We start from the raw sequence: 22,143 nt of genomic DNA, 5'->3' as shown, positions 1-22,143 counted from the left end.
CTTTGGTTAGGAAAGCCCTCCTCTGTCAGTAGCTGCTTCTACAGAGTTGCAACAGCCCAGATCTGCTTATGCATTGGCATGGAGTCAACAAACAAGGATGGAGCTCCATCCCCATCACATGGAAATGGTGACATGCTTTCACCCTCTGTCAGACAGACACCTATCTCACCCTTGCTGAATACCTGCTGAGCTGCTACCCTGGCAATTTCAAGGCCCTACTCCTCTATGGCTGTGAGTATAGTGATATGCACCACTCCACTACTGGAACGACCCCTTTCTTGTGTGATATTTTTTTCCTGCAAAGTCAAGAGTGAGAGAGTTAAAACCATGGTGCCCCCTGTCACCGCATCCAGCGTCTCACTCGTGTGATGTCCATGGCTCCAGTATCGCCTCATCTAAAAGTGCTTGTGGTGTAAGCATTGCCCAGCTGGGAACATGTATGGAAAATGTTCCTGAACACTATGTGCCCTCAGACTGCTCCTCTGGTAGGTGGGCTGGTGACTCCAGAACTGGAGGCCTGCCATCCGGGTGTAGTATTGCACTCACCTTGTCAGACCTCAGAAGGTTGTTGAAGCACTTCCTGCTCTACACCCACTTCTGCTGACCACACTGCAGTTGCTCACTTCCTGAGCCACCTCCATTCCTGCCTCCTTTGTTTGACTGGCTGACCTATTCCTGCCGCTCTCCAGAATTCGGATGCTCCTCCAGACTGCCACTGCCTCTAACTGTACCTCCAGGGAGGCATCTGCAAATCATGGCACCACCCTCCCACAGGTGCATGCCATGCTGCTGTTCTGTGGCCTTTTTTGCCTCTGCCATTGCCCAGGATGCTGGTGTTCACAATCATAGCTGCTGGGTGCCCTCTAAATCTGGCCCGTCATGTCTACATCCCGCCTCCTCTGCGCATCTGCCACTCCAAGTTGGATGCTGAATGTGTCAGTGCAGCAGTAATTGGCCACCTCTTTCAAAATAATGATCGACTTCCAGCAATGACATGGAGCAGGGATAGAACCTGGAAATGGTCCTGGCATTGAGGTCCTGATCCTGGAATGAAAATTCAGCCCCATGATTGCTCATGACTCATTACATTCACAACTAACTGACAACGTCCTTTCTAAAGCTGAGACAGTCATCTTCTCTCAGAAAAGTATTAAGATCCCTTTAATTTGGCGAAGGATTGTAACACCTCCACATTTATTGTGTCTCAGCGCTTTGTTCCAGAAGGCAATGACTCCGTAACAAAAAATACAACCTGGCTTCTATCCTAACTCTCTGCCTTTCAATTTGACAGGGATATTCTCTAGCCCTACTATCACTACCTATTTCAAATAAACATTCTAACCTGACTGCCTGTAATCCACTGATCATTTTTAAAGACTTCATTCATATCCTGTCTAAATTTATATTTCTCCAAAGTGCTTCAGCGGGAAGCTTCACTTACCTCAATGCTTGGAAAATTGTGTGCAGCACCTGCCTGAATTTCTGACTATGTAGTCTCAGCATGTGGGGCTTCCTGCTAGCAACATAAAGTTGGAAAATGACCCTTTTGGTATCATCCTTTTCACCCTCTTCCTGGCATTTAATCTAACTCTTTGCCTATCGATTTTATAGGGATGACCCTGGTCCTATCATCCTTATCCATTTCAAATCTACCTAGACTGCATCCAATTCCCTTGTTATTTAAAAGCTAATTCGTACCCTCTTTAAGCCTGTATTTTGTCAAATAAAATAATCTTAATTCTTAAAATATATTGCATTTCTCAAGAAGTGCTTGCTGAGACTGACGCTGCCTGTTTGTAGAGCTAGCTCATTGAATAAACCATATATCCATGCAACTTTAGTACTGGGTTCAAAACCAGGCAAGGATATATAAATGCCTGGTATAATTGGAAAGTTGGTGAAACTCCACATGTCTAACTACCTCTATGACAGACACTTTGACTTGTTCAAAAGAATGCGTTGAAAAAAATATTCAGCCTACACCTGTTATTCTGGTCGCCAGTAGTGTTTTGCATTTGCTTACTTTTACTATATCTTGCTTTTGCTTCAATCATTGACATGAGCTTCCTATATATTTAGGATGCAGAGCTAATTTATGCCATGTTTAAATTCCCTCTCCTTCTCTGGTTACAGATCCCATGTTTGTGCAGTAGTGCTCCATGTCTGGTGTGCTCGTGTTGTCCAACTGGGCGAACTTCCATAGTAACACGATTGGTGTACGCAACTATTTTATTGATTGGTACAACTATTGCTGGTATTATGCTTATACCTGGAGTAGAAGATCGATTGAGGAAGGTATGATACAGCATTAAGCTTTAATAATAAATTAATTATCTGAAATATGATATGGAGGAAAATGTCATACTGTTTAAAGGACCTCAGACTTTATGAAATTGTTTGACAGAGTTCACAAGCTCAGTGGGTACAATTCTGTGCTCAAAGTGGGCAGCGATACTTGTAGGGAGCCTGTTATGGAAAATCATAGGTACACAGATAATAGCACATATTTCCCTCTTATTGTGCTTGGTGTAAAGGATCCACTGGACATAGTGCATGCAATATCAGGCCTGTAATGGATAGGAAACCAAGTAGCCTTGATTATATGCAATCATGCCCATCTTATTTTGCTCTGTGCACTGTGCCTAAGTCAGACTTGATGTCCAAGTGTAGTGAGTGAAAAATCTTCCCTATCAACTTAAATATTTAGCAGACCTTGAGCTATTTGTATTAGTTATAATTGATAATTTAATCCACCAGCAGTTTTATCCACTTCCCCATGAACAACTGGGGAACAGATTAGAGAGTGGTCATCTCTATTCGCTTGAATAATTTCACCATCTATGTTACGAAACCCTTTCCATCAAATACGCAGCTCTTTTGTGACCAGCAGCACTGCATCATGCATATCATTGTTCATTTGAGCCGTGGCTCAAGGGTAGCACTGTCACCTCTGAGTCAGAAGGTTACGGGCTCCCAGTCCAGAGACTTGAGCACCTAATCTAGGCTGACATCTCAGTGCATTCCTCAGGCATTACTCAGTGCACTGCTGGAAACTTTTGGATGAGACATTGGCCGGAACTTTACACCTACTTCCCCCAACCCCCACAAGAGCAGGTTGGAGGTGAGGGGGACGTAAAATTGAGTGGGAGGCAGGAGGTTTAGTTTAGTTTAGTTTAGTTTAGTGATACAGCATTGAAACAGGCCCTTTGGCCCAACGAGTCTGTGCCGACCATCAACCACCCATTTATACTAATCCTGCACTAATTCCATATTCCTACCCCATCCCCACCTGTCCCTATATTTCCCTACCACCTACCTACACTAGGGGCAATTTATAATGGCCAATTAACCTGTCAACCAGCAAGTCTTTGGCATGTGGGAGGAAACCGGAGCACCCGGAGGAAACCCACGCAGACACAGGGAGAACTTGCAAACTCCACACAGGCAGTACTCAGAATTGAACTCTGCTCGCTGGAGCTGTGAGGCTGAGGTGCTAACCATGCTAACCTTCATGTCCCCGCTGCAAGTTTACAAGGGGTGGCAGCAGCAGCGAGAAACGGCCCACCCACCCCAGGCCAATTAAGGCCCTTAAGTGGCCAATTAACGGCCACTTAATGGCCTCTTCCCGCTGCTGCTGGTATTTTACCAGCAGCGGGCAAGGGCCTCAGGCCCCCCAGGAGGCCACCCAGTAAAACCTGGCTGCCTCCTTGCGGGCTGGGGGACTGCCCTTCTGATTGGGCACCCTGTTCCCCAGGGAGATCCCTCCATGGTCCAACTGCCCCCACTGAACTACATTTCACCGCCCCCCCACCCCCTAACAACTCCCCTTGCCTCGCGGGGCCCGGCTGTTTGTCCCTGGCGAGGCCCCACAAACTTACTTTTTTTTCCAGAGCTGGAGAACCTCTTGCTCCTTTTCCTAGCTGCAGTTCCAGCAGTGGCCACTGTTCCCACTGGCACTGCTAGGACTGAGAGCTGCCTCAGAGGGGAGAAAGACTTGCCCGAGGCCAATTAAAGGCCTGGGCCACATAAATTCATAGCATGGTTCCCAGGCCAGCAGAGGTGGGCTTGCCCCTGACATTTTGGCCGATGTGTGGGGTCTCCCGTCCAATGTAAAAATTCCAGCCATTAAACCTGAGCCCCATCTCCTTGGCTTCAAAAGGGAAAGTTGCCTCCTTTTAAAACTACTCAATTTCTTTGAAGAAGTGATAACTTGTGGACTGTGAAAAACACCACAATGAGATGTACTTGATAAAATTCCATGCAATTTAATTTTAGTCAAGTTCAAAGCTTGGGAGATCCAGAGTAAATCTTGACAAAAGATAATGAAATGGCTGCTTTGAAGGAAGCAACAGCCATTCGTTACAGCAGTTATGTTAGGAGTGGAGGAAGTACTGAGTGGGGTATTCCCTGGGGTTCATAGCGACGATTATTGTTTCTCATTTATACCAATGACTGTGATTCAGAAATGCAATGCCTCAAATTTGCTGATACCGAACTATGAGGGGCAGTGATGTTAAAGATGCCAGCTCAGAAGTTACATCATGAGTTGGACAAAATTTGCAGCACTTCCAGCACACTCATAGAATATACAGCACAGAAGGAAGCTATTTGGCCCATCCTGCCTGACCCATCTCCCATGCCCACACCCCCGTTATTTCCCCATAGTCTTTAAGTCCAATGGGCCACAAAGTAGGTCAGGACTTGGATACGCTCAGTCACAGCTTTCCCTGGCAGTTTCCATGGAGACTTTTCTGGGGTGAAACCTCCACTCACCTAAAGAAGATGATGCAAATTTGAGGCTGTAATAAATACATTCAGTGACTTAAATTGTTTCCATCAGCAGTCTGTGCACCGTGGCCAAAAGTTTAAACTTTGGGAGCAATTGGCAATCTGGGTGTTAATTGCACTCAAAATTGCACTAGTATTATAAAGTGAATTTTTTGCCCAAGTTTCTACTCAAAACTATTCGTGTATCACAGAACATAAAATCATCCATGAACCAGTGAAATAAGGCAATATTTTAGAACGTAATTTTAAAAGGAAAAAATTGCATTAAAAATATTTCTTGGTATATTTAAGAGTACAGTTTTATTAATATAGCTCAAAATGAGTTTATCACAAAATATAAGCATTTTTATTCAGAGTGTCCAGTCCACCATCTGATTTTAAATAACTGAATGTATCAACGATACAGAATCATTTACTAGTTACATTGGTGTAGTCAGTTTCTTAATTTTAAAAAAAAATGTTCCTATTGGTGCTCTTGCATCTAAAAACAGTTTAATTTTAAGAGCCTCTTCGCAGACTCGCAAACGGGTAGAATTAGCAGATATTTGCCATGCTGATTAATTCGATCTGGGGGCATAGCCAGTTTTGTGAGGGTCAGGCCTAGATTATGGTCTGGACCTCTGAAAAGGTAATAAATGAAAAGATTTTTCATCCTTTTATAAATTCAGCTGATGAGACAGTCTGGGCATCTGTCTGAAAGAGGCCCTACTGCTTTCCCTAGAATGGGCACTCGTCACAAAATGCATCTCCAGTGTCAGGGCTATTATCTATGCTAATCAAATTAGGTGACTACCTGACCTGGGAATTCTGAGACCAGTGCCAGAGGTCACAGGAATGTGCATATTCGCATTTCTGTCAGGATACATAGCCAGCAACTTTTCAGGCCCTTATGCATGCGGGCAGTAAAGGGCAATGAAATTTAATGCATACAAGAGTAAGGAACTGCACATAGAATAAAGATGTGACACATACTCCAGACCTACTGAGGATATGATAAATTCTATTTCTTTCTTTAACCATATATAAACATATATATTTCTAATGTTTGCAAATTCTTGTAAAGCAAATAGCAACTCTGAAAAATTGCATTTTAGATTCCAGGATTCTGTGAGATTGGATATAATGCACAGGTCCCTGATGTTAGCCCTGTGATCTGCAGAGTGTTGGTTGGCTACAAGTCTGTGTATCGTATCTGCTTTGGAATGGCCACATTCTTCCTGCTGTTGGCTCTGCTTATGATCAATGTGAAAAATAGCAAAGATCCCAGGGCCCTAGTACACAACGGGTAAGTCATTTTGTAAATTGTTTTTCAAAGAGATTCTGTAATTGAAACAAGTTTATAATCATTGCATTGGTCTCAAAGAGTACTTTTACTTATCAAGACCAAGGTTACAAAATCATGCTGTTGACAGAAACCCTTGCCTGCTTGCAGCACATACTGGAAATTGCCATTTTTGCTATGGGCTCATGGACAATAAGGCACTCTTTCAGGAGTGGAAATTGGTAAAAATCAGCCTGTACAGCATTTATAAAATCATAGAATGACATAATGGTTACAGCATGGAAGGAGGTAATTCGGCCCGTCTTGTCTGTGCCAGCTCTCTGCAAGAGCAATTTAACTAGTCCCACTCCCCCATATTTTCCCCGTAGCCCTGCAAATTTTATTTCTTCAGATAATTATCCAATTCCCTTTTAAAAGCCATGATTGACTCTGCCTCCACCACACTCTCAGACAGTGCATTCCAGATCCTAATCATCTGTTGCTAAAAATGTTTTCCCTCATGTCATCTTTGGTTCTTTAGCCATTCACCTTAAATTGGTGTCCTTGGGTTATCAACCCTTCTACCAATGGGAAATTTCTCCTTTTCTACCTTGTCCAGACTCCTCATGATTTTGAACACCTCTATCAAATTTCCTCTCAACCTTCTCTTCTCTAAGGAGAACACCCCAGCTTCTCCAATTTATCCACATAATTGAAGACCCTCATCTCCAGAACCATTCTTATAAATCTTTTCTGTACCCTCCCTAATGCCTTCCTAATGTGTGGTGCCCAGAATTGGACACAGTACTCCAGTTGAGGCCGAACCTGTGTTTTATAAAGGTTCACCGTAACTTCCTTTCTTTTGTACTCTATACATCTATTTATAAAGCCCTGGATCCCGTATGCCTTAATAATTGCTTTCTCAACCTGCCTGCCAACTTTGGCGATTTGTGCACATATACCCCCAGATCCCTTTGCTCCTGCACACTGTTTAGAATTGTATCCTTTATTTTATATTGACTCTCCTCATTCTTCCTACCAAACTGAATCACTTCACACTTCCCTGCATTAAATTTCATCTGCCACGTGTCCGCCCGTTCCACCAGCCTATCTATGTCCTCTTGAAATCTATCCCTATCCTCCTCACAGTTCACAATACTTCCAAATTTTGTGTCATATGCAAATTTTGAAATTGTGCCCTGTACACCCAAGTCTAAGTCATAATATAGATCAAGAAAAACAGTGGTCCGAGTACCGACTCCTGGGGAACCCCACTGTATACCTTCCGCCAGTCTGAAAAACAACCGTTCACCACTACTCTGTTTCCTGTCATTCAGCCAATTTCGTATCCATGCTGCCTCTGTCCCTTTTATTCCATGGGCTTTAACTTTGCTCACAAGCCTGTTCTGTGGCACTTTATCAAATGCCTTTTGGAAGTCTATGCGCACCATATCAACTGCATTACCCACATCAGAGCTCTCTCTGTTACCTTATCCATAAACTCAGTCAAGTTAGTTAAACATGATTTGCCCTTAACAAATCCATTCTGGCTTTCCTTAATTAATCCACATTTGTCCAAGTGGCTATTACTTTTGTCCCGAATTATTGTTTCTAAAAGCTTTCCCACCTCCAAGGTAAAACTGACTGGCCTGTAGTTGCTGGGCTTATCCTTACACTCTTATTTTATTAAAGCTTATTTTCTTCAAGACAATATATTGTACATCAGATTTTAATGGTTGTTTTTAAAAACTGTTTTGTTTATCAGTAGTTATTCATCCTTTACACTTATGGATACCAAGCAACTCTTAATATCAAAAGCAAATAAATTTTGCATAAAATTAAAACGTGTAAATTACAAAATTCTTCTTTTTGAAATAACACAATGGTTTCTTTGATTTTTGTTTTAGAATGAAATTAAATTATAAAATATAGATAAAATTATACAGGATTGCACAAGAAGCAATGCAGTGGATACCCACAGAGAAATTTATGACTTATGGTGCCATTAACATTCTCTTTTCAAAGCTTCTGGTTATTCAAGCTTGGAGCACTCGTAGCAATAATGGTCGGTGTATTTTATATTCCTGAAGGACACTTCAGCCGAGGTAAGTGAGAAATTAGCAGAGTTGCCCATTTTGAGCAGACTTGAAAGTACTTTTAATTGCCTTTATTTTCAGTATTTGCAATCAAAATATGTAAGGCTCACACTGATGGAACTAATGATACCATGTGCCAACAGTTCTCTTTGGGAACATTCTCAATAAGTAACTTTATAATATAGATATTGATGGCACGTCGAAGAAATGTTCATGTTTCATGGAGGTGACATCATAATGGAAAACAGACCATACTTTGGCAGAAGCATTTTATAGTGACATCAATTTAAGTAATGTTTAATATCTTTTCTCATTTTAATTACTTTTATGTGGCTAATGTTATAGGCTAGAAAGCCAGTTGGTGAAGGATAAAACTGGATCCAATCTTTACACACTTTTATAAACATTTATTTATAGATACACATTACAAGCATGCACCTCCTAACCCAACACCCACAGTTTCAGTCTGTGCCTATTTATAGGAACACAAGTCAATGCCCACCACCTGCATTCAAATAAACACAATTAATATGTAATTAACAGCAGAAACAGAAAATATGATGAGGAGCTATGCTACTCAATCTATAACCACTTACATTTGTAACCATAACTCTTGAATTTTACATTTGGCCAACCCAATCATGGGATAGAAATTGTACCCCACAGCTCCTTTATTATGTATTGTTTATTAAATTACAGGCTTTCAATTTGACAGAACGGGCATATGTAACCACCATAGTATAAAACTTAAAAACTAGCTTATTGCTGAATTTCTATGCCTCCAAATTCCTCATGAGTTTTGCTGATCTCCAGCTGTACCTCCAGCAGGAAACCGACAGAATTTTCAGGAAAATGGCAGAGTGCTGGTCTCTGCTGCTTCCAGGAGTTTGCAAGTTGCCATTTAAAAGGCAGAACCTCTGTCTGTCTTTTACAAATGATAGCCTGTGCATGGAGTCAGGGGTAAGAATTTCTTACCCTGGGATTTCTTGTTCTTCAGGTTGGACAGAGTCCTAGCATATCAATGGAGGTTGGTATACTGAGTGACATGATATGTACTGGTTTCCACAAGGGTGGAAGTGGGCCCCACCACTGAGGTCAGGTAACTGGCCTGGACCTGCAAAGATGAGATTTAAAAAAAAATCTCTTGCAGAATAGCTGGGTGCTGAGGGAACCATGGCTGGGGTTAGGGGCCTGGGAAGCCTCCAGTATAGGCAGGCACTGGAGTTACCATTTTTGGGCAGATGGATGCAGGAGATGTGCCAGAAGTCGTGGCTGTGCCCACTTATCACTTGTAAATAAAGTGCCCTCACACTGACCCTGCAAATTCTATGTGCTGAGATGACAAACTGAGGAAATCTCAGGGTCTTGGGACAGAAGTAAAGTAGCAGAACATAAGGACATAAGGGCAGTGTCATGCAAACCCACACCTGCCAAGAATGAGGCATATTAATTTTTTCATGTGAACATTGATTTTAAACTGTTGTTGGAGTGAAGAAAGGACTTGTTAAAAAAAATCACCAGTCACTCAGCTGGAAAAACATTTGCATACTAACAGGCAGTGCTTGGAGAGACAGAGAACTATTCCCTGATCCACTGAACGCAAAATGGACGGAGATCTTCAGACATTGAAGGTGAGGAAGCTTGCATTCCAGGATGACTGCTAAGATAGCAGAATCCACAAACAGAAGTGGTCAAACTAGCTAGTCACATGACTAACCTGCTAGGCAACCTGGGTTTTTGAAATGTGCCACAGAGAAAGAGGCAGAAGGAATTTGAACTGGAACCTGGACCAAGGAAGCTTCGCTCTCTCTGACTTTCTCCCAAGCCACCAGACTCACAAAAAACATGTAAACCGCAAGAGAGAAAAGATTCCGACCTCAAAACAAGTCGCAGCCTCACTGGGCCCCAGCGAATTGCAAGTTTGACCGGCAACCAAAGACTTCAAAGCAAACTCAAAGGACAGTAAAATAGAAACTCATCTATTGTGTTAAACCTTTCCACTTTATTCTTTTCTACTTTTCTGTCTCTATCTGTGTTTGTGTTTATTGCGTATGCATGGTCGCGTCGCACATTCGTAGTCGGTAACCGGATTAGAGTTTAAGATTAATAAACTTCTACCTTTCCTGTTTTAAATCTAAGAAAACCTGTCTGAATTTATTTCTTTGCCTTACAATTGGAAATTGGTGAACAAGGATTCACTAAGGTGGAGCTAAAACACTGTGTTTTTTAAAAATTAAATCCTGTTATGGTTAAACTAGGCAAAGGCTGAGAGAGAACCCCTAGACCTTCTCACCTGGTCATAACAGCATAAGCAGCGAGAAATTGGGTTTGTATATTTGGTGCCATGAGCGCCTTTAGAGCTCCAAAATGGTGTCTGTAGTATGTGTGCATACTTTTGAGGAGTATAGCATCAGATGGCCTTTTGTTAAGGGTATTAGCGCACGCACAATGAATGCTTGCCAGATGTATGCAGAGCAGGCAAGTCATGCCAGAGAAAAGCAGTTGGAGTGAACACCCAGCTTCACTAAGATTGCAGGTGCCCCCATGTTGCAGGGTGCTGTTGACAGCACGCACATCACTTTGCAAGCATCACATGTCACCTCTGCCATGTACTGGAACCAAAAGGGATTCCACTCCCTCAATGTCCAGCTGATGTGCGAACATAGGCAGCAAATCATGCAGGTCAACACCTGGGTATCCTGGCAGCAGCCATGATCCCTTTATTCTGCAGTAGTCCGCTGAGCCAGCTGCAACTGAGGTGCCACGGCAAATAAAGGGCGGCTACTGGGTGACGAGGGCTATCTGCTGACTGCATGGCTCATTACTCCTGAATGCAATCCACACACACATGCGACCATGCATACAATGAAAGCTATGCTGCCACACAAAATATGCTACAGCAGACCACTGGAAAACTGCAACAACACTGCCCGGGCTGCTCTGCAGGAGCCCTGCAATAGAGCATGTGTCAAGATTTGTATTGGTCTGCTGCATGCTGTACAACCTTGCCATTGTGAGGGGATAACCCGTACCACCAGCCATACGGCGAGTAGCTAAGGATTAGGAGCATGAGCATGAGGAGGAGGAGGAAGAGGAAGGGAGGAGGCAATCTAGACTGCCCCTTTCTACTTGGACTGTCTATGAAGATCTCATCCGAGTGTGATACCAGTAACTGCAACCCCAATTTCCCTTTCACCAACAGTCCCACACCTTGGGCTGGATTTTAAGAGATCGGCGGCAAGCTCAAAAAGCGGGCGGCACGCCCAAGAGCTACCGCAATCTTCCGCGCGACAGTTCATTTAGATAGCTGGGGCAGCTCACCACACTCCCCCCCCAGTCACATGGAGGGGGCGGGCTGTCCGTCCCCGACAATGGCATCAGCTGCCTGTGTGCAGGCGCTGGTGCCATTTTTAAAGGGCAGCCACCCCTGCTGGTCAATTTGAATTTTTAAAGCAGTATCCCCCCAAAGTTTATCCAATAAATTTCTAACGTCCCTTTCCCACCCCTCAATAACAATTACATTAACTATTTGCCCTTCCTCCCCACCCCCCACCCAGACACTTACCTTTTAAATCTGACCTTATCCCGGCTAACTGCACAAAGTTTAAATTTTACCCCTTCCCACCACCCCCTAGACCCATTACCTTAATTTCACTCCGTCCAACTCCCCCTGCATTGAAAATCTTAACTCCTCCTTCCTCCCTACCAGTGTCACGCTGGCTTTCCCCAGATGGGGAATTGAAGGCACAGGAGTGCCGACTGCCACTTTGAAGATCTTGGTGGGCCCGGAGGATTTCAGGTAAGTTTATTTAAATTAATTCATGTTATTCATTGAAAATATTGAAATGCTGTTCCCATCGCCCAGCGGTGGGGAGGCCACCATGGAGCCTTGACACCACTGGAAGGATCAGGCTGGGCCCTCCCAGCGTCAGCCTCCATGGCAGGCCTCTGCCGGACCCATATTCCGGCCCCCCTCCACTATGGAGCCAGACATCGTGGACTTGTTAAAATCCAGCCCCTTACATTCCCTCTGTCACTGACCATCACAGTGTCCACAATGCAAAAATAAAAGCCACCAGAAAAACAAACATTGCAAACCAAATTTATAAATGAAATTATGCATTCCCTTAGTGCATGTCTTCTGTGTCTCTTTGTCTGTCCTAGTGCTCCTATGCAGTGCTATCTCTGTGGCTGCAGCATGGCTGGTGGAAGGCCGCCGAATTTCAGTGGGGGAGACTGCAGATGGCCTTGGAGGATGCCCCCGAGTATCTCTGGGCCTATAAAGCCCGGCCACAGACTGCACCATCTCGGAATGGGCAACAGCAGTCTGTGCTGGCTGAATGACAGGCAACAGTTAAGGGCACTAGTGGAGTGGCAGGGATTGGAGGATCAATGCTGTTGTCCTGCATGGGGACAGCAGGTTCATGCTCGATGGAGCTACTGCCATTCCCCCTGGGTAATGTCTGTGATCCAAGTAAATTGTTGGAGGTTATATTGCTGGACTGCAATGACATCCTGCACCCACTTTGAACACTAAACCGCAGCCATGCTGGCAGCAGTCTGATCTTACATGACAGAAGACTGAGCTTCTGCTGCAGCACTCAGACATTGGATGGCTGCTTGTGCTGCAGTGGAAGCTGTGACATCAGCCACCAGACGTTGCATCTTGGTTGAGTCCACAAATGTGTGAACATAGTTGGCCATCACTTCCGTGCTGGCAAGGATGAGTTCCAAGCTCTATGCAGAGACCCATGCTAATTTGTTGCCGGATATATCCAAAAAGAAATTGGATGGCCAATTGAAGAGCTAGGGAGATCAGGGGAGGGAGTGAGACTGACTGAATTGCTCTGCGGAGAGCCGGCATGGACTCGAAGGACTGAATGGCCTCCTTCTCTGCCTTAAATTACTCTATGACTCCATGTTCCTTGACATTGAACACTGGCTTTCTGGCAGGCTTCCCAATTCACCAAGCATTACATTGTGCATACCCATCAGCCTTCTTCTGTAAGCTGCCCCATCAAGATCCTCAAATGCGTCGTCTGCAGCTGAACTTGTGAGTGATCTCACCCTCTGGTGAGCTGGCACCTGCACAATCCCAGCCCAGTGCCCTGGTGCTGCAGGCCACTCATGCCTGATGTCACACTGGGCAGGATTTTATCTTGTCCTTGAAGATGAGATTGGAGGTGGGGGTGGGGGGGGGGGTCAAACAAAATGGCAAGTGGTGCCATTCCTGATGTTGCACAGCCCCAAAATGGCCACTTAAGGGCCTCTACCCATCTCCACTCCAACCTTATGGAGGACAGAGGGGCCTGCCGCTATATGGAGATACTGCTAGCTAAAGCCAGGCAGCCTCCTAGCAGGGTCAGGGGTGCTTCCTTCTTTGGGGGCAATCTAGGGCCCCGGGAGGGCACTCTTGCAAGTGATGGCTGACCTGCCCCACCCGGGAAGAACCCCCCTCCCAAACCTCACTAACCCCACCCCATCCTATCACCAGGACCTGTCTGAATGGCCCTGGTGACTCTGACACCACATACTTGTCCCGAGGTCTCTGATGTCCTCAGTACTGTCGGGCCTCCTGCAGTACTGGCAGTGGCCATCACTCCCAGTGATGCTGCTGGTACTGCAGAGTTGCTGGCCCTTCAATTGTCTGGCCCCTCTGGAGGCGGGATCTTGTCTCTTAAAGGGACGGCGAGTTGTTAATTGGCTACTTGTCATGAGATAGCAACAGGAGTCCAACAAAGGACCAAGGCAAGTTCTCACCCGCCTTCTGGCGAGTTGTTAATTGGCTGCTTGTCATGAGATAGCAACGGGGGTCTGACAAAGGGCCGAGGCAAGTTCTTCCCCTGCCTTCTGGCCTGCTGCTGGGATCCCCGTCGCCAGAATAAAATCCAGCCCACTATGTGCAGATCGGACCTCTATGCTTTCTCTTAAATTAGGTGAAGTTTCATTATTCTAGCTGGTGGCTGCGAGTATGAATTTGGGTGGCAGTGTGTCTTCATCATCATTGTCTCCTTGGTATTTCGCCACTGCCTGACCAGGTTGCACTTCTTGAAGGAGAAAGGCACAGGGTAAGGTCATGATGTGGAGAGCAGGGAAACTAGGAGGTGCATGTTTACACCATCTGCAGCTTGTAAATCAGAAGAGACTGTGGGATGAGGGGGACGTGCAACATGAGAAGGAGCATTAGGTATGACGATACCGTCATCTTCAGTGGTTTCAGCCCCACCATTGGCCACAGCCTCAGCAATGGGCTTCCCAATACTGTCCAGCATCATCTCCTCCTTGGCGATTAAGACATGCTGTTTCCATCATTACCCTGAGGGCCCACTGGTCTGCTGGAGGGGAACTGCTATGGAATTTTAGACCTTCTTGCAAGTCCAGCACAACCCCCTTTTGATAGGAAATGAGAGTTTAAATGGTGGCATGGTAAATTTAGAAGGTACATTCTAGGTTCCAGAGATGTCTTGTGAATAGTGTAGGTTTCCTTTCATCCTGTTACAGGCAGAAAGAGGTCATAAGGAGATAAGGAGAGTCATGCCACTATCATTTTTATATGATGTGCATGGGAAATAGAACCTTCACTTACATTACTTTAGCCAACCTTGCAAGGCCATTAAACCTCTTTCCACACTGTGTGGCTGTTCATGAGATAATGGAGATTGCATTTACTGCCTAAGCATCCTCCTTTTTGTGTTATGCCCTTCATAGCATAAAAGTAATAGAATGCTGGATTATATTGCCAAAATTGTAGTATATAGCTGGATTCCCTTCTTTGGGATAGAGTAGTAGGACTTCTGTCCACCCTTCCAACTCGACCCTGACTCACATTTCTACGTCAGGGCAGTTCCAAGCTATTTTTTGATTTTTTTTTAAATATGTGAATTTTTTTCCCCTTTTTTCGTATATGGTTACATGATTTTCCAAATATAGGATTGGTTTGGTAGTGCATATTCTAGAATCAAAAGCAGAAAAAGCTGGAAATATTCAGCAGGTTTGTCAGCAGCTGTGGAGAATTACAAATCAAGACAGTCGACATTTCAGGTCGAAGACACTTATTCCTACCATCTCCGTCAAGAATAGCATAACAAAAATCAGAAATGAAACTTGATCTGGCTCATTCACAGGCTGGTAATTGATTTTCTTTTAATACATAGCAAACCAGTTATAGATGTAAAACATTATAGAACCATATAAGAAAATAGGCAATGAAATCATCTACTTCAAAAGCATATCCCCAGATTGTTGAAAGGCTGAGAATGATAAACAATGTAAGATCAAATGAGCAGAAGATAAAATAATTGTGCTAAAAGCAATGTTCCATCAATTTTAGAAAGCATTCTTGTTATTGTTATGGCTTATAAGACCTTATTTCATCATTTAACATTTTTTTTTCCCCATTGTACTGGTGTATACTATAAACATTAGAATTCTTTTCAGAAGTTGGGTCATTGAGAGTCCTGAACAGAACTGCTGATGCTAAATTGATTAGAAAAGAAATGTATCCCATTCTCCTTGCATTTCCTGGTGCATTTTAGCATCAAGTGCTTAATTGAATACTCTAATGCTTATAGCAAGAGGTGGAAATTCAATTAGTGGCTTATGGCATTGACACTTTTAACTATAGGAGCAGGAAACTGATATGCCTCTGAAGTGAAAGTCTCTTTGTAATAAGTGCATTATATTCAGTCTCTGAAAAACAAAGTTCTAGTATCACTTTGAGCATGATTTACACATTTGTTCTTATATTTTTAAATACACTAGTCGATCTCCCTTGGCATTGCATGTGCATATACACAATCACCAAACCACTTACTTCAGTGAATTAAAGATGTTCTGTATTTAACAACTGAAAATATTGCCAGCACAATCTATTGTTCAAGAAATTCTGAAATAAAACAGAAAGTGCTGGAAATACTCAGCAGGCCTGGCAGCATCTGTGGAGAGAGAAACAGTTAACGTTTCAGGTCAGTGACCTTCCAGCCAATACTTTGTCTTTTCCTACAACTATTAACACTCCCCGTTCCTTTATTTCCATGACATCTTTTGTCATTTAATCTCTCCTGCCCTCCCCCCATCACACACCTTCCCTTTTGTTCTTCTTCCCTCCTCCCTGCCTCTTTCACTTGCTCAAAGCCTATTACATTTCTAACCTTTGCCAGTTCTGATGAAAGGTCATAGACCTGAAACATTGGGCTGGATCTTACGTCAGGCGGACGGGAGCTGGCCACCGACGTAAAAGTTGGTGGCGAACGCGCTTCCGCCTGGCCCGGGGATCAGTCCTGCATTTTAAGGGTCCCCGGGCTTTAAATGTTCCGAGGCGGGACTTCCACCTGCTTGAGGACTGCTGGGACTGCAACCCAGCTGAGGAAATGGAGCCCAGACGACAGGTACGTTTTGGTTGCCTCGCCAGGGTGATCGGTTGCGCCCCAGTGAGATAAGGGTGGTCATGTGGGGGGAAGGGGCTGTCTTGGGTCCTGGGGGTGGTTGGGGAAGTGGGGGCAGCCCTCAATCGGGCACACTGTGCCCATTTGTCAGCGCCCACCCCCAGGGCGCTGAGAGGCCGCCAGCTTTCACTGGGTGGCCTTTCATATCTCCCGGACGCCCGCTTGCCATGAGAAAAATAACCGTGGAGGTAGGCGAAGGCTCTTAAGTGGCCACTTAAGGGCCTTGATTGGCCTGGGATGGTCGGGCCGTTTCTTGCGCACCCCCCTCAGCCCACTTAAAGTGGGGTGGAGGCGGGAGTGGGTCAGGAAAGCCTGCCGGAGCCTCCCGCTCAGTTTTACGCCACCCCCCTGCCACCATCCGGCTTGCTGGGTTGGTGTGAAATTCCGGCCATTAACTCTGTTTCTCTCTCCACAGATGCTGCCAAACTGCTGAGTATTTCCAGCACTTCCTGTTTTTATTTCAGATTTCCATCAACAGCAGTATTTTGCTTTTACTTTTATTTTTATCTAGAAATTCTCCTGTTTTAAAATTATTTCTCAAATTGTATTTAAAACACATTAGAATACTTTTACTTAAAAGTGCTATGAAGGCAAATTCGAATTAGCATTTTGGCAAACTGCGGGGGAGAACTTGGATAAGACCTGAAAATGGCACAGGGATCACAATGTGTGATTAACCCATACCTGTTCATAGTGTTGCAGGCAGCACCTCAGATTTGTGCTGCATGCTCTTTAGAATGATTTCTGCATGCAGCCAGCACTACATACGCTGCTTATTAGCTGCGTGCATCAGCAAGTGTCTAGTGCTATGTAAAGGCAGCCTGCACCTGTTAAAGGGCAGGTGTATTGTGGCTGCAACAAGTAGTGGGAGTTTTTCACAACTGAATCAGTATTGTGATATTTGAGCAATGGCAGAACATGCAAGAGAGCGAGCACCAAAGTTTGCAGACAATGCATTGGAGACCTTGGAAGAGATGGAAAAGAGAGCAGGTGTCCTGTTCTGCAGTGGGGACAGGAGGCCCTCCAGACATGTGCTCAGGAGGCAGTTGGAACAAGTAGAAGCAGGTGTCAATCTCGAGTGTTTCTCCAAGAATGTAGTTACAATGCAGGACGAAGCTTAATGGTCGCATTTGAGTTCCCAAGGTGAGTGGGTTCATCTTCTAATGGCATATCCTACCCACTGCACCAGTGCCCTCATCCACTGTTCAATTCACTACACCCCCATTAACCATCTGTACCTCACCTTCACACTTAGCAGTGTTGTAAGCCTCACACACACAACTCACAGCTCACACTTACTAGCATGATTCAACCATGAGAGCCACATCACCCAAACATATTGCACGACACTCACTGACACACTTCTATTTTTATTTCAGGAGAAGGTGGCGCATAGCAACAGGCAGCAGGAATGAACTGCAGGAGGACAAGCACACCTGCACATTTTAACACCCATGGAGGGGACGGTGATGGCCATCAAGGGAAGGGGCATTGCTGAGGCTATGGCCGCTGGTAGCCCTGAAGTGATTGATAATGACAGTATCACATACCTAATCCACCTTCTCAAATCCCACTTCTCTCTCATCCCTTAATCTCTTTTGACTGATAAACTGCAGAGGATTTAAGCATGCACCTCTTACTTTTTCCCCTCACCACAATCCAACCTCTGTCCCTTTTTCATTTCAGATAGCCAAGAACTGGAACCTGCCCAGTCAGTAGAGGAAAGAGAAGAAAGTGAAGATGAAGAGACAATAGCAACCACCAGTTCAAAGACTTTCACTGGGCATGCTTTTTAGGCTAGGAAAGAGGAGAAATCTGCATATATTTGCTAAATTTAATGAGCCCCCATGGAGATAGGCTAGGAAGCATGGGGGTCCCATAGAATTGCAATGGGGATGGGGGGGGGTGGAGGCCCCATCTCTTTCCTGTCACACCGCAATTTGGTCGGGGATGGGATAGGCCGAAGACGGCCTTCAAACCCAGCTAAAGATGGTTGGGCCTAGGACACTACCCTGAGGAACTCCTGCAGTGATGTCCTGGGACTGAGATGACTCAGTAGAGTGGGAAAGTAGACCGGGAAAATAGGTTAAAAGTTAATAGCTTAAAAGATAAGCAGCTGCAGGCATTTAAGGAGATATTTTATAATTCTCAGTAAAGAATGAACTGTCTGTGGCTAATTAAGGAAATTAAGGATGGTATCAAATTGAAAGAAAAGGTGTACAATTCTGCGAAGATTAGTGGTAGGCCAGGATTGGGATCATTTTAGGAACCAGCAAAGGATGACAAAAGAAATAATAAAGAGGGAGAACTTAGAATATGAGAGTAAACTAACAAGAAAAAAGAAACAGATAATAGGAGTTTCTACAAGTATTTAAAAAGAGAGTACCTAAAGTAAACTTTGGTCCTTTAGAGGATGTGACTGGAGAATTCATAACAAAAAACCAGGAAATGGCAGAGCCTTTGAACAAATATTTTGTATCTATCTTCAAGGGTAGAAGACACTAAAAGCATCTCATGAATAGTAGAAAATCAAGGTGCAAAAGGGAGGGAGGAACTTGAAACAAATGCTACCATTAAAGAAAAAGTACTAGGAAAACTAATGGAACTAAAGGTTGACAAGTCCCCAGGATCTGATGCCCTCCATCCTAGGGTCTTAAAAGAAGTGGCTGCAGAGATAGTGGTTGCATTGGTTGTGATCTTCCAAAATGTCAGAGTAGCTTACTCCCATGCCAACTCCCTCAGCTGGTGCACGTTTGTTCACCAGGGCCTCGTCTGCCAATCTCTGCTGCCCAAGTGATGTCAGCAGCCTCATGTCCCTCTCAGGAGTCCTACCACCCACTCCTCAAGAAAGCAAGCCTGTCAGTACCAGTGGTGGCTGCATGCTACTGGTTGACCAGCTTAGCATTATTCTCCACTTCTTAAGTCTGTTGACCAGTGCATTCATCACCCTTCAGTGCTGCTCGCTCTGTTCACGACCTGATGTGTCCCAGACACTGCGTGTTCCCTCTGCCTTCTGATCGAAAATTTAAAACTGCTCCATTGAGGCCTGTTAATGAGCTCATCAACGAGCCCCAACAGCCACTTAATTGAAGGCATGCGGGTTCCTGTCTCCTCCACTTCCGCCCTCCCTTTGAAAGTTGTGTCGTGTTCCGGAGGTGGCGGAATCCAGTGCTGCCCTCTGGGAATGTGACATTCAAATTGTGCCCGCACCCGGCGTGGACCCCACAGCATTTGAAAATCCAGCCACTGATATCCTTACTCAGTCTGTCCTATGACTATGTGACTCAGCCCGACGCCAACCTGGTTGATTCTTAGCTGCCCTTTGAAGTGGCCGAGCAAGCCACTCAGTTGTATCACACTGTCACAAAGAATTAAAATGGCTAAAATTCAAGAAGAAGGTGGCTCAGCACCACCTTCTAACAGCAATTAGTGCTGGGCAATAAATGTCAGCTTAGCCATCAACACATACAATCTGAAAATGAATAAAATAAAATAATTTTCATTGCATGAACTTCTGGTTTTTGCCATTTTACAATTACTTGTGACTCACATTTTGCATCTGTGACTTGATAGCAACAGAATGTTATGTTGCCACCAGTACATTTAAAGAGATGGGCATTCTGCTGAGTATATCTTACATTTGCGCATATTTTGGAGGATGTTTTGAGGAGGAATGAGAGAGAAGTGCATTATTGTCTGAAGCATACTGCATGCACCCATCCTTACCTAATCACCTGTGATTGTAAAAAGCTACATAGACATGCCTGACACGATCCCTCTCATTGACTTTGCTTTACTAGAGAAATAGTCACAGCATTGTGCTTTGTCCTTAAGGCACATCTTCAGACAAACTCCCTGACAAGAAAGACTCTGCTAGTGACTATCATGATGATCACTACCTTGAACTTTTGGTCTACTGGAGCCTTCCAAGCAGCAGCAGTGTGTATATGCAAATATCTCAAATCAGCAATGTACTGATGCATAAAACAAGTGACAGATGCCTTGTTTCAAGTGCATGTTTCTCCAAAGTGCAGGGTATTTTTGATGACATATAGGCTCCTAACCCAATCTCATCACCTTCATGAACAGAAAGGAGTTCTATTCTATTAATGACTAGCTGTTCTGTGAACGTATGCCCAAAATATGCATAGAGATGCCCACTATCTTAGAAGCAGTGAATTTTTTTTGGCTATGTCATTATGGTAGCATTATTATTTGAAGAGCCAGGAGCATGGGTCTAATGGCTTCTCAGAGACCAAATATATCCTCGAGCCCTCGCTTATGATGCCCTAGAGACAGTCAAGAACAAGACTGAATGCTGAATGGCAGGGGGTGGTGGGGGGCATTGTGTGGGTATAGCCCCATCAAGGTCTCAAAGTTTATTCTAGACTGTTGCATTTTGTACAACTACAGTATACAGAGAGGCATTACTGCAGAGTAGGTAGCGAAAGGAGACTCTGCTGCAGCTATTGGCAGGTAATGTCATGGAGACTGAGCCTAAAGGCATGCCTGGTGACTCATGGTTGCAGATAGAAAGAACCTTAAGGCAGGTTTTAATCAATGAAACCTTCCTTTAAGGGTTTGTTCCACACAGAGTCAAAACCTGCACAGGAAAGTGGACCAATATACTTGCACCACCATTGCTTTCCACCCCACTTCAAATACCATTTCCCTGCTGCTATTTTATCCTCTAAGTAAACTTTCAGTAAGCACTTGGAATAAGATAATCCTATTTTATTCTCCCTAATATTCTGAGGTGTATGCTCAGTGTGTCTTATCCTGATGAAAATGATCCTTTGTGTGTCCTCTACTCCTAACCTAATGCTTCATCTAAGTAAGGTAGAATAAAAAATTCTAAATTGCAACGTAACTACTCATAAATAAATTATTGAACAATTTTGCAAATTCAAGGAATAAAAATAACTGTGAAATAAAGGTTAATTATTATTTATAAATATTGCTTTTCATCTACAGTTAATGATTTATTTTCGAGAAGTTTGCACTAAATAAAATTTCCTTTTTAGTGTCATTTGGAATTGGTTCAGCTGGTGCTTTTTGTTTTATCCTTACTGAACTGGTGCTGCTGATTGACTTTGGCAATTCCTGGAATCAATCCTGGCTCAAAAGATCAGAAGAAGGTGGATCACAGTGCTGGTACTTTGGTATGTGTCATTATTTACCATTTACTTGCAGTGGATAGGTAAAGTTTAATTAAAATAAATGACATTATTATTCTAAATTGTAATCAATTAAAGCATAAATAGAAATAGCTCCATATCATTTTTGTAAATGAACGTCATGTAACATAACCAACCCGTGCCTTCAGAAAACAAAATGCTAGCCTAAGAATCACCTTATTCGCTTCCATTGGTGTAAGATCTCAATAATTGAGGTAAATCTCAGCAGATGCGGTAATAGTATTCGGTTCTCCAAGGCAAGCTTATTAACACAGAGTGAAAACCTGCACAGGAAAGTTAGCCAATATACTTGCACCACCATTGCTTTCCACCCCACTTCAAATACCATTTCCCTGTTGCTATTTTATCCTCTCAAG

General features: G+C 44.0%; 1 protein-coding gene across 1 annotated transcript in view; it reads left to right on the top strand.

The window, feature by feature from the left end:
* The first annotated feature begins 368 nt into the window (after positions 1-368).
* The window catches only part of LOC137370282 (serine incorporator 1-like), an 82,797-nt gene continuing 61,022 nt past the window's right edge, over positions 369-22,143 (top strand). The window contains exons 1-6 of the mRNA XM_068032659.1: positions 369-412; positions 827-947; positions 2,134-2,295; positions 5,883-6,073; positions 8,075-8,154; positions 21,614-21,751. Coding sequence (XP_067888760.1) covers positions 369-412; positions 827-947; positions 2,134-2,295; positions 5,883-6,073; positions 8,075-8,154; positions 21,614-21,751 — 736 coding nt within the window. The remainder of the gene's footprint in view (positions 413-826; positions 948-2,133; positions 2,296-5,882; positions 6,074-8,074; positions 8,155-21,613; positions 21,752-22,143) is intronic.

The sequence above is a fragment of the Heterodontus francisci genome, chromosome 5, assembly GCF_036365525.1.
Source record: "Heterodontus francisci isolate sHetFra1 chromosome 5, sHetFra1.hap1, whole genome shotgun sequence".
NCBI classification, from domain to species: domain Eukaryota; kingdom Metazoa; phylum Chordata; class Chondrichthyes; order Heterodontiformes; family Heterodontidae; genus Heterodontus; species Heterodontus francisci.
This window is presented reverse-complemented; position numbering and strand designations above follow the sequence as displayed.